We start from the raw sequence: 13,572 nt of genomic DNA, 5'->3' as shown, positions 1-13,572 counted from the left end.
ATTTAGTTTCACTTGAAGTTTTTTGGCAACACTCGGGTTTCTAAAAAAGTATTTAGTGATTACTTTTTTAAAATGAAGACGATTGTGTTGTATATATATATACATGTATATAACCCCTCTTCTACACAAATAGCAAACGTTTTCAATCTGCACAATGTTGTGTGTTGTGTGGTGCATGGTGTGGGTTTATGGGCACCCACCTTACACAGTTATAGATATATGTATTTTTGAAATGAAGACGATTGTGTCATATATATATATATATATATATATATACATATAGGCCATTATGTTTTTAACTGAACGAAAAATATACATAAAGTAAAATATGAATAAAAGTCATTAAGTGCCAAGTAGTATTTTTTTAACAAAAATTGTTTTTTTAAGTAAAAATATTCTATTCTGTTAGGATCAGATCATATGGAACATTCCTTTACTTTATGTTAGGCTTTAGCTTTAACCTTTCCACCCATAGTTTCAGTGGATGATCTCACAAAGCCCAAACAACAACCATTCCCACCTCTCCCTGTTTCTTGCCACTGATTCTTTTAACTTTTTCACCCTTGATTGAACTTGTTTGATTTTCGATTCATTTTTCACGAGTTCTTGATTCATTTTCCTTGAAATTGTTCGATTATTTAAATCTTTAACCTTCACTGCTTCTTGTAGTTGAAACTTTGGTTTTGTTGGTGTTTTCTTTTTGTCACCGAGTGCTTTGTTTAAAAAGTTGAACATCCCAGGTCGGTGTCGGTTTGGGGGATTCACCTTCTTAAGGTTTTTGTCCTGGAAAACAAATTTTAGGAAATAGAACACCCTTGTTATGGCGATTGTCTTTGTCCCTTGGGTGTGGATAAATAAGTTACATTCACAGGTGACACAAGGCACCTTATTCTCTTTGCTAAGTTGGAAATTGCTATCAACAAAGCTCAGTATAATTCCTTTTCACACTTCAACTGCAGCAGTTTTTAAAGATGAATAAATTACATTCATTCAATCAAAAACGTTTCACAAAAATTGTCTACTACCTTTTGAAAACTTTTCAAAACATTTTGGACTTTAAACCAGACAAAATTATCTTACCAGTGCTGCCCGGCGTTTTTCTTTAATCTTCATGCAATGATCTAATGATTTTCCAACTGGCAACACTTCTACTTGGACAGGATCAACTCTCCCCTGCCCCCCGGTGCCCAAACCTTCACCCATCTTATACCTGAAGTTTGTATAAACATAGTATAACATACACGTTGAGATATAATATGCACAAAAAACACATTAACATAGTGAATTAACAACAAAACAGTAAAACAAAATGATTTATTGAACGCATGGCTGTTGAATGCAAAAGTGAACACCCTGTAAAACACAGTTTAATTTGCTCTCAGAACAAAAATTATTTTCTCCATTAGTTTTATTATATATGATATTTATGTTACCCAAGTTTCATCAATATCTTTGATCCAAACCCCCTCGTGTGTTGCTCCCATGCTCCGAACGTAGATGAGTCAATTCCTTTCGCTGTTATGACATCATAATAGGGTTTATGACAAGTTAAGGTCTGATGCTGCTGCAATTATGGGTGTGTGTCCTTGGGCAAGGCAGTAATTTCTCCAACCCGATGGTCACCAATTGTTTGTTTAAATTATTAATAATAAAGAAAAGCAATCAGCCACAAAGTTACATACGTGGTAACTCGTAACCAGGTTGAAAGCGAGCATGAGGAGTACGAAACAGAACGTGTTAAAATGAACGTTGTTGCCCCGCTACACAAGAATAAATAAATTACATTCAATCATACACCGACAATATCGATTATTAAAAAGACCTGTGATTGTGACATCACCAGGAACGATTATGACATCATCATCATCATCCGATGACTCGGAATCCTCGTTGTCATGATGAGTCGGTAATATTTCATCGATACCGAGGTTAAGAGTGAGATTTCTATGTTGGAACCTGAAGAACATAGAAAACAGAAATAATATAAAAAAACATATTATGACACAAAAAGAGGTTTTCCTTTTTTTTTACAAATAACAACACAATTTTGCTAATTTGTAAAAAATCCACTGCACAGGATTATAATCAAAACTTCTGTATTAAACCTTTGCATTTTTTACACGAAAAAGTGTGCCAAAAAATCTTAATAAGTAATCTACTTGCAAAATCACTTTTCCAATCTGGAAAGCCATAATACGGCAATGAATGTTTAGGAGGCTTACTTGACTGTATAGTTGAGGTCCTCATGCACCACGTCGAGGGTGGCAGATCCCCACGTCCCATCTTGTTGTTTAGCGAGGCAAGATGAACCAGGAGTAAAATTATTAAAATCTGGTTGGTGGAACGGATGGAGTGTGTACAAGCTGACGTAACAGCCGTGGGAATATTTACAATCATCATTCGAATATCTGGGGTGTAATTAAGAATTAGATATTAGGTATGTATATATATTGAGCATTTATATATGATGATTGGATTGTCGGTACAACGACAGTATAAATTGAGGGTTTATATGATGTATGCACCTATCTATATGGGGTTGTATAAATGTATAAAATCATCGTTCCAATATCTGGGGTTTTATTGAGAATTAGACATGATGTACTTTTATGAGGTTGTATACAAAATGCCCGAGTTTCATCTTATACAGTGTTAAATAAGTTAGGGTAAATGGGCTAATTCTGACTTAAATTTCAGGTACCATGACTTGCTACGCTGCAGGACCTGACCCACATAGAATATAACCAATTATGATGTAACAAACCTGCACTTATCTTCAAGATAATAAGGACATGACATCATAGATGCCATTGTTGGATTCAGGAACAAAACTTTCACTATGATGTCATCGGGGAATTTTCCCTCCAGTTCTTGATGGTCGTTGACAACATTCATTATCATCGCGTTATGGTAGTGACAACCTGACCACTCGGTGGTATAAGGAGCACGACACTTGACACCACTTATGTCATCACAATCTTCTATTGTCGACAAAAACGCTTCGTTTAAAACAGATCTTCCGGCGGAAATTTTCAAACTTAGTTCAGGTTTATTGTCTGTGGAGACGGAAGTTTCATCGGCATAAAAACAAGCGAGTTGTTCGTCAATCCTGTCACTAGGTGGAGGTGTTTGGTTACTGGAGGATGGTTGTTCCTGAAACACAATTATGATGTCGTAATAACGTTTATTATGTGTCCTGGGGCAACACACATAAAAGTAATGTTAAACCAGTGGTCACCAACGGGTTGTCCAAATTGTCAGGCATTCAAAAAAACCATCACCCACAAAGTCACATGGTAGGCTTGCAGGAGGTGAGTGAAATAAAACATCTAGTTATAACGACTGTCGTTGCCCCCGCTATGCGGGGATAAATAGTTTACATTGATTCTTCATAATGAACAGTCAAAATCATAATAACATGCTAAGAATAAGATATATAAGGGATACTGTCTTTGGGCAAGGCAGTAATTTCTCCAACCCGATGGTCACCAATGGTTTGTTTAAATTATTAATAATAAAGCAGCAACCTACAAGAGGTTAAAAATATTAATTTAAACAGTTTTTTTGTAAGTTAACTACAAGCAATGATGTAACAATCACCTGATTGTCTTCATTGCCCAACAGCGCCATCAACTGGCTCTTCTCGTATGCCAACAAACTTTCCTCTGTAAGCGAGATGAGGTTTGTGATGTCATCGCGTAGAACAATCAAGTCCGCGTCTTCTTGGCCGGATTCGATCGCTGCGTTAATCTGCAAAACCTTATGCTCACTGTCGAGTTATAACATGGGTATCTTGGGTGTAGCGACCACGCTTATTTTCTTCCAAAAAATGTAAATATGTTTTTAACTGTAAGAGTGTTTTAACAACTGTTGTTTTGTCGCTATATCCTGTCTTTTCGTTTAAAATATTTTTAAATCTTCGCTACCGTAATCAAAGAGACCAATAAAAGTTGTTATTATCTTATTATACACCAGACACACATGATGTGTTCATACACCTAAGCTCAATGTCGAGTCAATAACCAAACAAATGAACAACAAAACTACTATTTAAACAAACATATTTAATTTCTAACCTGGGATAGTTGATTTCTATAAGTATCCAGAGTTGTTTTCATGTCATCCATTTTAATTCAGAAAATTTAGACATACCAACAGACCTAATGAAACAAGTAAATATTCTATCATAATTCTAATTCATTAACATACAATGGGTGTTGGGGGTGTGGGTTATGACATCACAATAAGCTCAATGAGGTTACAGAGTGCAAGAAAACAGCGAATACAACAAAAGCTGTAAACGAACGAAACAGAGGCAGTTGTCAATTTATGAAGAATAAGGTTTAGAATGATGTGGGGGCAAAGTGCATAAAATACCAGGTTTAAATGTGATGTTACTTTTTAAATTCTACACCAGTGCTTTTCAACCTTTTTTGGGCAAACCTTTCATTTAACATAAATTCATAACAAAGCTTTGGTGACCCAATTTCTAAAATTACATTTCAACTTTTTTTAAACAAAAAAAATTCTTTTTTTAAATTACATTTAAAAGGTTGTGAACCACTGTAGTAGACGACCCAACCAAATCAAATGGTGACCCAGGGGTTGAGAAGCACTGCCTCACACTGAGGCACAACTAACGTATGTTAATTCTAGGATAAACATTATTATTATAAAGCACCCACACCCCCAACAAATACAACATTGTCCCACCAACTTAAAATACAACTTGAAGAACAATTCATTATTTGAAGAAAAATAACGAGTTAGATTGAATGGTTCAGTTACTGGTAGGTAGGAACCACATAAAAGAAATTGCACAAACAATAAAAATGTTAAAAACTTTTGAAGATTTGGTCAAAGCGGGTGAGGTGGGGGAAAATGTTCACAGTTCTAATATCGATTGTTCTTAATGTGATCTTTATGGTGGAATTAATGCAGAAGCTTTGAATCACTCGGCAGTTAAAGGCGATAACTTGAGTTATAAACAGAGTTTGGTAAACGTGGATACCTAATATAAAAATTGAAAGTTCGTTTACAGAAAATATTACAAGGTAAGCGACAGGTTATAGCATCGGTTCGTTTGGTGTTCAAAACATCTGCAAAAAGCTCTTAGGTATTATGACATCATAAAAGTGAATTGTTCGGAAAACAATGAAGAAATTGGGCGAAATATTGAAGGGAGTGCAACGGAACAGCAATATTTAAAAAGTTTGGATTCCTAATGTGACAATTATGTCTTAATTAAAGATCTACTGTGTCACTGCGGTGGGTAGCATCTATTCCAATCGCTCTGGTACACCATCGAGTGGGTAATATGTGTGTGTGATGTCATCAGCGGTTACCTTGACAACCCGTAAACCTGCGACGTCGTTTCCCAACTGTGCTCCGATGGCCGAAGACACGACAACTTCAACCTTTTAAAGTTGAAATATATAAGCTGAGTTATAAGGTGTATAAAGCATTGTTGTCAGGCTTCAGAGGATAAGGCGTAAACCTATTTCAAGTTCAGTGTGAAGGCAGTGAAGATTATTTATTATATCAAACTAACGAATGATAAGTTAAGCATCAAGCATATAAGCTAAGTATTAAAGACATAAGATATTGCTTTCAGGTATAAGAGACGTTCCAGGGCTTCTAAATTGACAGAACACCTTTGGCTTAAAGTGGAAAAATATAAAATTCAAAGTATATAATAAGTTCTCACACTTGTTATAAGTAGGATTTGGCGCCTTTGGCAATTTTAATTTTGTGAGAACCAATTTAATACAAAAATTAACTAATAAGAAAAAAGTGCTAAGTCAGCATATTATGTAGCTATGTTCAATCGAAAATGAAATGTAAGAAAGTCTATGTTTTACAATTTTTTTATATAGTTTTGAAGAAAAAGCATTCATTATACTAAATTAGAAATAAATTTTGATTTTTTTAGTATTATAGAAACCAGAAATGATCAAAGTTTTTTTTTACTCCAGCGGTCCAATTTGCGGTTTTAAAACACATTTTTTTCAAAAGCTGTTCTGCATTTTAAAACTTTAATGGTAGTTTTAGGTTACATTTGAGCATATCTATCAACACACAAATTTTGATTTTTCGTTGGTATGCCTCTTTAAAGAGTTATTCATATCATGACATGAACAAAGGCTGTCAGTAGTGAAGTATAGAAAGTTCTTGTAAAACAGGTGGTTTATTGCATCATACAATATGAAACAAACCTGTTTATCTCCTCGTTCATTCCTCCAGAATCCTCCCGCATTCCGATGATAATGTCCAGAGAACACGATTTTAATACCGGCATCTGAGTACCTGGTGAGGAGGTCCATCCTCTTTGCTCCCGGGATCGCAAAGTAAGAATCCTCTTCATCGGGATCTTGTAGAAACAATGGGATGTGCATGAAGACGACGACGTGTTGGCACGAACTCAATCGAGCTCTGAGGAGGATATTTGATTGTTAGTTAAAGGGTTGTATTTTTATAGATGTAAATTTCTTTCCGTGACAGGGCGAAGTAGTTCTTATAATACCGGTGTTTTGTTCTATACACCTTGTGCCCGCTTACGAGTTACTGCATATGTAACTTATTTATCCTCGCATGGAGGCGCAACGAGTCTTATAACACTTGTTCTGTTTTATACATCTTGTGCTCGCTTCAAGTTACCACATATGTAACTTTGCCCACAATGGTAGCATCCTATATAGCCTATATCATCTTGACTAAAGGCATCACTATGCCATGGTGCTGGTACCAAGACGAGCATTTTAGTATTTTTGAACTCACATACATAAATAATATGTAAACTATTCTGTATACAAAAACATTGCCATACAAACATGCTCATCATAAAATTCATTCAGTTTGCGACAAGAACATGAATAATAGATTGGTTTGGAAAATACAAAGTGAATATTTTATTCAAACTAAATTATTTGAATAAATATTGCATGGTGGGCACCAGGTGTTTGGGTTTTGGGCATGGCATAGACATTACACATTTCAGAATTGTTAGCACAAAAACTATATTTTAAATCTTTTTTATCAAGTCAATATACACATTATATCATGAATGGGTGAGGTACTACAGCGAGACACACTATAAGACCCAGGATTTATCTCACTTCACCCATTAACCAAACTGTTGACCCATTTCAAAACACTGTATATGCACGTTCCATTCTACATGGGCGAGGCACTACAGCGAGGCACACAAAAACTTAGAGATTAGGCCAAAGTTGGTATATTGATGTCACTATTAGATCTAAACTCATATATTTAATTTATCAAACATTTTTAACATATTCTACACCATTGAGTACTATAAAATCACCAAACACAAAACTTACATTTCAAGTTGTGCTCTAAGCCATGAATCTTGATTGGACGATTGCTCTCTTGTTTCTGAATCATTATACATATACTGACTATTGACAACAATATAGAACACCCCCTCCACCCAGAAGCTGTAGTAATCCTCCCCAAAATCATTGTTATACATGGACATAGTTTTCATGGTTGGTACGTTGCCCACATCATGGTTACCACTCACAACAACAATGGGTATTGTTTGGTCAAGATCGGCAAACGCTGACTTGAGATCACTGACCTGAGGGTCTCTTAAGGACTCCCCTGTAAATATTATTGGTTAGATTTCTATGTTAAACATTCTATTTAAATATTGGACAATGATGCCATTTTAGTATAAATAAATATATCTCAGTAAACCATTTTTGGACTTTTTTTGTTTGTTTTGTAACACTTGATTGTGGATTCTCCATTTTATGTATGTGACTATGTTGGGGTAATGGGACAACTCTGGCTTAAATTCCAGGTACCAAGGAATACCTCTGCATTGGCATCGGCCCTCACCCATACAAAATGGGAAAATTGTTTCAGGATTGTGCGCCTAACTACTCCTCCCTTCATTTATAAAAGTTTGGCACATATGACATAGTAATTAAAATTGAAAAAAATAGACTACATGAAATATTGATTATACATTTATTTAGTTGAACATATCATAGTAATTCTACAAACCTGGAAAAGCATCAATTAGATCGCCACCAATGCAAACAAACTTAGGTTTTGGTCTCATTTTATTTATAGCTTCAACAGCGTCGTGCGTTCGTTTAATCTCTACGTCCCAAGTGCTTCCTGTAGTAATTGTTAAATCAAAATGTTAATTGTAACCTAATAATAAAGGGGAAACCATAGTCTACAATAGAACTCAAAAATTTGGTTTGAATAAATCTTTAACTATAATACACAATTGCACAAATAGTTATCCAATATAAGAGGTCTAATTGTTAACTCTATAAAACCTTTATAAAACCTATGTTACATTTACACTCGATTTTTGTTCGTTAAATATACTTATGGATGAAACATTTAAATAAATTAGGGTTGAATGAATGTTAAATAAATACGGAGTTCTTTAAATTAAGAAACTAAAAAGTTAGTTTCACTTAAAGTAAAAAAAAAAACTGAAAAAAACTAAAATTTGCCAAAAGTTTTAGCATCTGTTTGCTAAAGTTTATTATTATGAATTCAAACCATATATTTAATATTTACTAAACAACAGACAACATTCTAACCGTTTCCTCCGTTAACTTTATCAATCAACCCGGGCTGGGGGTCGGCGAGAAAAACGAAGAAATGATCGTCGTGCCATCTTCCCTCGTCATCTGGAAAAAGATGAAACGTTTATTAAAATTGTTATTATTCTATATAGGTGCGGTCCTACAGTGAGGCATGCCAGAGGGCCCAGAAATAATGATATAAATGAAAAAAAACTTGTTTTAACTTTTTATGTAAAGTTCCTCAGGCAATTTTTGTTTTAGTCTTTTCCTACAATTACAAACAAAACATTGCCAAAAGTTCTCTTTCATACCTATACTATCCATGGCAGCAACAGCATATATATTATTAATGGTAAATGCTTCAAACCAGAGGCCAAATTTACAATTGTACCAATAATAATAAAGTGTATGTTGATTGTTGAATGTATGTAACTTTTATAGTTTCACGAGGTGGAGCAAGGACAGTCATTACAGCCATGCGTTCTGTTTCATACACCTCGTGTCCGCTTACAAGTTACCACGTATGTAACGTTTTTATCTTCTCATAGCAGGGCAACAATAGTCGTATAACAGTGGTGTTCTGTTTCATAACCTTGTGTCTGCTTACAAGTTACCTGATATCTAACTAAGTGTGTGATTTTTATATTTTGTATGGCCGAAAATTTAAACGACCTAATAGTAACTGGGTTGAAGAAATTACTGTTTATTGTCTTGCCCAAGGACACATATGCCTAGCACTATCAGTATAGAACCCGGTAACCACTGAACCACAGCACCAGACTAAATGCAGTGCAATATGACACTTACGTTGTAACACACTGTCCCTTCCTTTTACACATGAACACATAAGGTGGTGGTTTGTAAACATCATGGTATATAAGGTGCGAGTTTATTTCAAACAAATTCAACAACAATTGTTGTTGCAGGAAGTTTTGACGGGCATTGTTGGTTAACAATGGGAAGTGTCAAACAAACAATGAGCCTTTGTTGGTTCAATTATGAGGTGGATATTCTTGGTTTTAATGTTAATGCAATTATTACCAATCTTCTTTTAAATAAATGAACTTAGCATATTTATCCTCGTCCTGCGGTGCAACGACAGTGGTTATAATACGGGTGTTCTGTTTTATACACTTCGTGTCCGATATAGCTATGCCGTTTGCGCCATTTGTTGAGCTCGCGCGAGTGTGCGGTTGTCATATGGAATTAGTAGGTTTCTAGAACAAAATATTGCGGAAATAAACGGCCTAAATCGTTTCTAACAGTGATTTATATTTGTATACGATGTTTTCCTAAAGCAAGCAGCATGTTTATTACGAAATAGTAGGGACTCACACGTGGATTCATTGCATCATAATAGCGATTGTTTGAACCTGGCAATTAATAACGACATAAAAGCAATTCACACGTTAATAATTTACTCATAATGGCAATTTACACATGGATTTTTTTGCTAAACAGATGTTCATATACCATTGCTAATGTATCTATTTTTATTAGTTCAAAATACCAAATAAAAGATGTCTTTACTAAGAGAGACTTTATTGTTGATTTTCTTGACCATACTGCAAAACTTTTACGAAGTACAAAAGACATTAATGTGGTCAGTTTATTTAGCGCGAAAATAAAGCTATGACTGTTACGTCATAGTACGAAATGTTTCGTCAGGCTTTGTTGTGCATGAACATGGATTAATGGAGCGATAAAATGTACAAAAAACCCTCCGTATAAACCATTTTTACGGGTTATTACCAGTCTGCAAAGTATGGCAGTTCCTGACGAGATCTCGCGCGTGCAAGACGGTTATTTTTCGCGTTCGCGCGTGCTATCATTAAAAATCTGCGTGCAAAGCATGTACATTTTCAAGCCACGTTAGGAAATCTTACTTAATTTAATACGTATTTTTTTCTTTGTTTAATTAATTGGCGTGCGTAGGACAAATTGTGGCGTGCATAACCGAGAGGTCTGTAAAAAAATCGCGCGTGCACCTGCCATACTCTGCAGTCTGGGGTTATTAAAGGAGGAATATCTAAAATAATGGTAAAATTACCCGGACAGAGTAATTGCGATACCCGGCCGGGCCCGGATTTGACCGAGTGCATCCCTAGTTAGGACAGGAACAGGTAAACGGTTATCTTTTACAAGCACCACAATCAATAAAAATCCACATTTAAAAAATGTACATTTCCTAGGCCATACCAACAAAAAATCCTACTTATTTTGATAGAGCATTGATTCATATTTAATACACGAGTATTAAATTGTGACAATAAACATTATTATGTAACAGCTATTACTATTATTACGTCACAAACCTTGTGTCATTCCTTCTATTTGCCGATCGCGCGCTTTCTTGAATGCCATTGTCTGAGAGATAATTGCAAAACAAAGGAATAAAGTAACTTTACAGAACATTGTTAATTAACATTTGCACCAAATCGAAAATCAATATTATTTACCTGCTGTAGTATCGCTACCGCTAGTCCAACAATCCTTTTCTCAAAACAACAAAAGAAAAAATGAACCACATTCACTGTGACGTCATCATATCCATGAACACACCCCTTTAATATATTCAAGTTTGCAAATTTGCAGTAAAACTATTTAGTTTTATAAATATCTAACTGTATCTTTAAATAAATAATTTATTTACATTGATTTTATTTATGTTGAAATATTCCTCTCTAAACATGTTTTTATAACATTTTTATAGCAAACATCCAGACTCAGAGGGAATTCCCCTTCAACAGTATCAAAACAAAACGTTTTTTTTATTTTTAGATTATTTTGATTTGTGTCTAAATATATTTTATTTCCTTTTGCAGAATGTTTTTTCGTTTTATATTTTTATACACATTTTTACCGATTTTAATTGCTTTCATTTTTAACGAGTATTTTATTTACTATGTCGCGATTTTTCAGTGTGGGTGGCCAGACAACAACGGTTCGGGCGAAAAACTGAGGTAAATATATTGAATTCATATTTATAAGTACAAACCATATACTATCCTTAACATGGTGTTTATTGGAAAAGCCTGATGTTGTATCCCATTAGCAGACAAGACGTCTGTCCTTTAAAATCAAAAAGTAAACATTTACCAGAGACGCAGTCTGCAGAGGGTTTAACACTTCCTGCGATACAAACTAAAAAAACACCAAAATCTAATCACTTATTCCTTGCAGAGCTCTTGTTTTATCGGATCCACATTTGCTTGGGGAGATTGAGGGTCACTGGTTCGATAAATTAAGAAGGTAAACACTGGTATTAAATTATCGCGCAACGCTGTTATTAAATTATAGCGCAACACTGGTATTTATTTATTGCGCAACACTAGTATTTAATTATTGCGCAACACTGGTATTTAATTATTGCGCAACACTAGTATTTAATTATTGCGCAACACCGGTATTTGATTATTGCGCAACACTAGTATTTAATTATTGCGCAATACTGGTATTTAATTATTGTGCAACACTGGTATTTATTTATTGCGCAACATTGATGATTATTCTGTAAATATTAAATTAACATTGGTGATAATAAATCAATGTCGCCCTTGCTTGAATGAGTTAATACTCTATTCTATGAGGGTAAGGTCCTACAGACCTACACCATGACACCTAATATCGGGGCCAGAGTTTTCCCATTACTCCAACACGCAGGTTGCTATAACTCGTTATTGACCACTGAGTTAAAACAATATTTGCTGTCTTGCTCAACCTTGCAACTGGCCAACCAAGCTACACCGTTGGGACCTTAACATTGAAATACAAATTGATTTGTTAAAATTATAAAACATTTTATTATGTACAACTGTCGATAACTCTACATCACCCACAGAGAATGGCAAATGTATCGTTCGTTTCAAACCTCAATAAGTTTGTTGCGACCCGAGGTTGTGTTTATCCTCGGAGATTTGACCGATGAAGGGAAATGGGCAACTGGGAAACAATGGGATCAATACGTTGTAAACGCGAAGCGATTGTTCGCCACCCCACCTGGTGTCCGACTATATGTTGTCGTCGGCAACCATGACATCGGGTTCCATCATGATGTCACAAACACCAAGTTAACAAGGTGGGGAACATTTAATTTACATTTATTTATATCTTCGAATTGAGTAACAAAGATCAGATTTATTTATTAAAGAGAAATAGGCATAAAGCAAATTAAAAGGAAAATTAAATTAATATATGGCCAGGTAACAGGAGCTGGACTGTGTGCCACCCACAATTGATGTATGTGATGTCATAAATGTTGTTGAACTCACCATTGAAACATAACAATCATCTTAACGACGTCTTTTATTCATCTTTAGATTCTTGAAAGACTTTTCAACCAAAAACGTTGAAACAATTGAGTTGAAAGGTCACACCTTCGTTATAGTTAACAGTATGGGGTTGGAGGGAGACGGTTGTTTTATGTGTCAAGCTACGGAGCGTCAACTACAGGATGCCATGGATTATATCAACTGTGAAGTACGTTGGTGGCTTTGTTAAATCTTAAGTTATGTAAAGTTGATTATGTTTTGTACAGAATAATTGAATGTAACTTTTTTATCCTTGCGTGATGGGGCAACAACAATGTTGTTATAACACTGGTGTTTTGTTCCATACACCTCATGCCCACTTACAAGTTACCACGTATTGAACTTTGCTGGCAATACTAACCACTTATTATGTGGTAACTTATTTTATTATATCACACATTGGTGTTTAATCTTATTTACCCCACACAAATCCTAAATTGTATGTTATATCTATGTTCATGCACATTAATGTTCTTGCACAGAATTCGATGAAACCAAAATATTGCAACTCCAACAAGAAACATCCTGATCCAATATTGTTGACGGTATAAACATAGTCATATGAATGAATGAATGAATGTAACTTACTTTATCCTCGCGTGGCCGGAAAACGACAGTCGTTATTACACGGGTTTAACACCTTGTGCCAGCTTACGAGTTACCATGTATGTTACTTTGTGGGTGATTAG

General features: G+C 35.0%; 3 protein-coding genes across 5 annotated transcripts in view; 1 reads left to right on the top strand and 2 right to left on the bottom strand.

The window, feature by feature from the left end:
* Positions 1-4,205, bottom strand: part of LOC100184094 (zinc finger CCCH-type with G patch domain-containing protein-like) — a 6,047-nt gene extending 1,842 nt beyond the window's left edge. The window contains exons 1-8 of one of the 2 annotated variants that reach the window (XM_002128255.5): positions 4,077-4,205; positions 3,601-3,750; positions 2,765-3,153; positions 2,223-2,408; positions 1,823-1,956; positions 1,434-1,515; positions 1,081-1,210; positions 521-783 (exon numbers count right to left, since the gene is read on the bottom strand). In XM_002128255.5, coding sequence (XP_002128291.3) covers positions 521-783; positions 1,081-1,210; positions 1,434-1,515; positions 1,823-1,956; positions 2,223-2,408; positions 2,765-3,153; positions 3,601-3,750; positions 4,077-4,127 — 1,385 coding nt within the window. In that variant the 5' untranslated portion in view covers positions 4,128-4,205. The remainder of the gene's footprint in view (positions 1-520; positions 784-1,080; positions 1,211-1,433; positions 1,516-1,822; positions 1,957-2,222; positions 2,409-2,764; positions 3,154-3,600; positions 3,751-4,076) is intronic. The other variant, XM_018814036.2, reaches the window with a different exon arrangement.
* On the bottom strand, positions 4,161-11,167 carry LOC100187334 (serine/threonine-protein phosphatase CPPED1-like). Its single transcript, XM_002123251.4, has 7 exons — positions 11,033-11,167; positions 10,889-10,940; positions 8,589-8,678; positions 8,032-8,148; positions 7,341-7,623; positions 6,216-6,432; positions 4,161-5,417 (listed from the first exon to the last, which is right to left on the bottom strand). The coding sequence occupies exons 2-7, from the start codon at positions 10,935-10,937 to the stop codon at positions 5,280-5,282; spliced, it is 894 nt and encodes a 297-aa protein (XP_002123287.1). The 5' UTR covers positions 10,938-10,940; positions 11,033-11,167; the 3' UTR covers positions 4,161-5,279.
* A 210-nt stretch (positions 11,168-11,377) lies between these two features.
* Positions 11,378-13,572, top strand: part of LOC100179403 (metallophosphoesterase 1) — a 4,525-nt gene continuing 2,330 nt past the window's right edge. For both annotated transcript variants that reach the window (XM_009861799.2, XM_009861800.2), the window contains exons 1-5: positions 11,378-11,536; positions 11,757-11,825; positions 12,415-12,651; positions 12,893-13,052; positions 13,366-13,428. In XM_009861799.2, coding sequence (XP_009860101.1) covers positions 11,400-11,536; positions 11,757-11,825; positions 12,415-12,651; positions 12,893-13,052; positions 13,366-13,428 — 666 coding nt within the window. In that variant the 5' untranslated portion in view covers positions 11,378-11,399. The remainder of the gene's footprint in view (positions 11,537-11,756; positions 11,826-12,414; positions 12,652-12,892; positions 13,053-13,365; positions 13,429-13,572) is intronic.

This window comes from Ciona intestinalis, chromosome 11, assembly GCF_000224145.3.
Source record: "Ciona intestinalis chromosome 11, KH, whole genome shotgun sequence".
Taxonomy (NCBI): Eukaryota; Metazoa; Chordata; class Ascidiacea; order Phlebobranchia; family Cionidae; genus Ciona; species Ciona intestinalis.
Note: the sequence above shows the minus strand (reverse complement) of the source record. Positions and strands in the feature narration are given on the sequence as shown.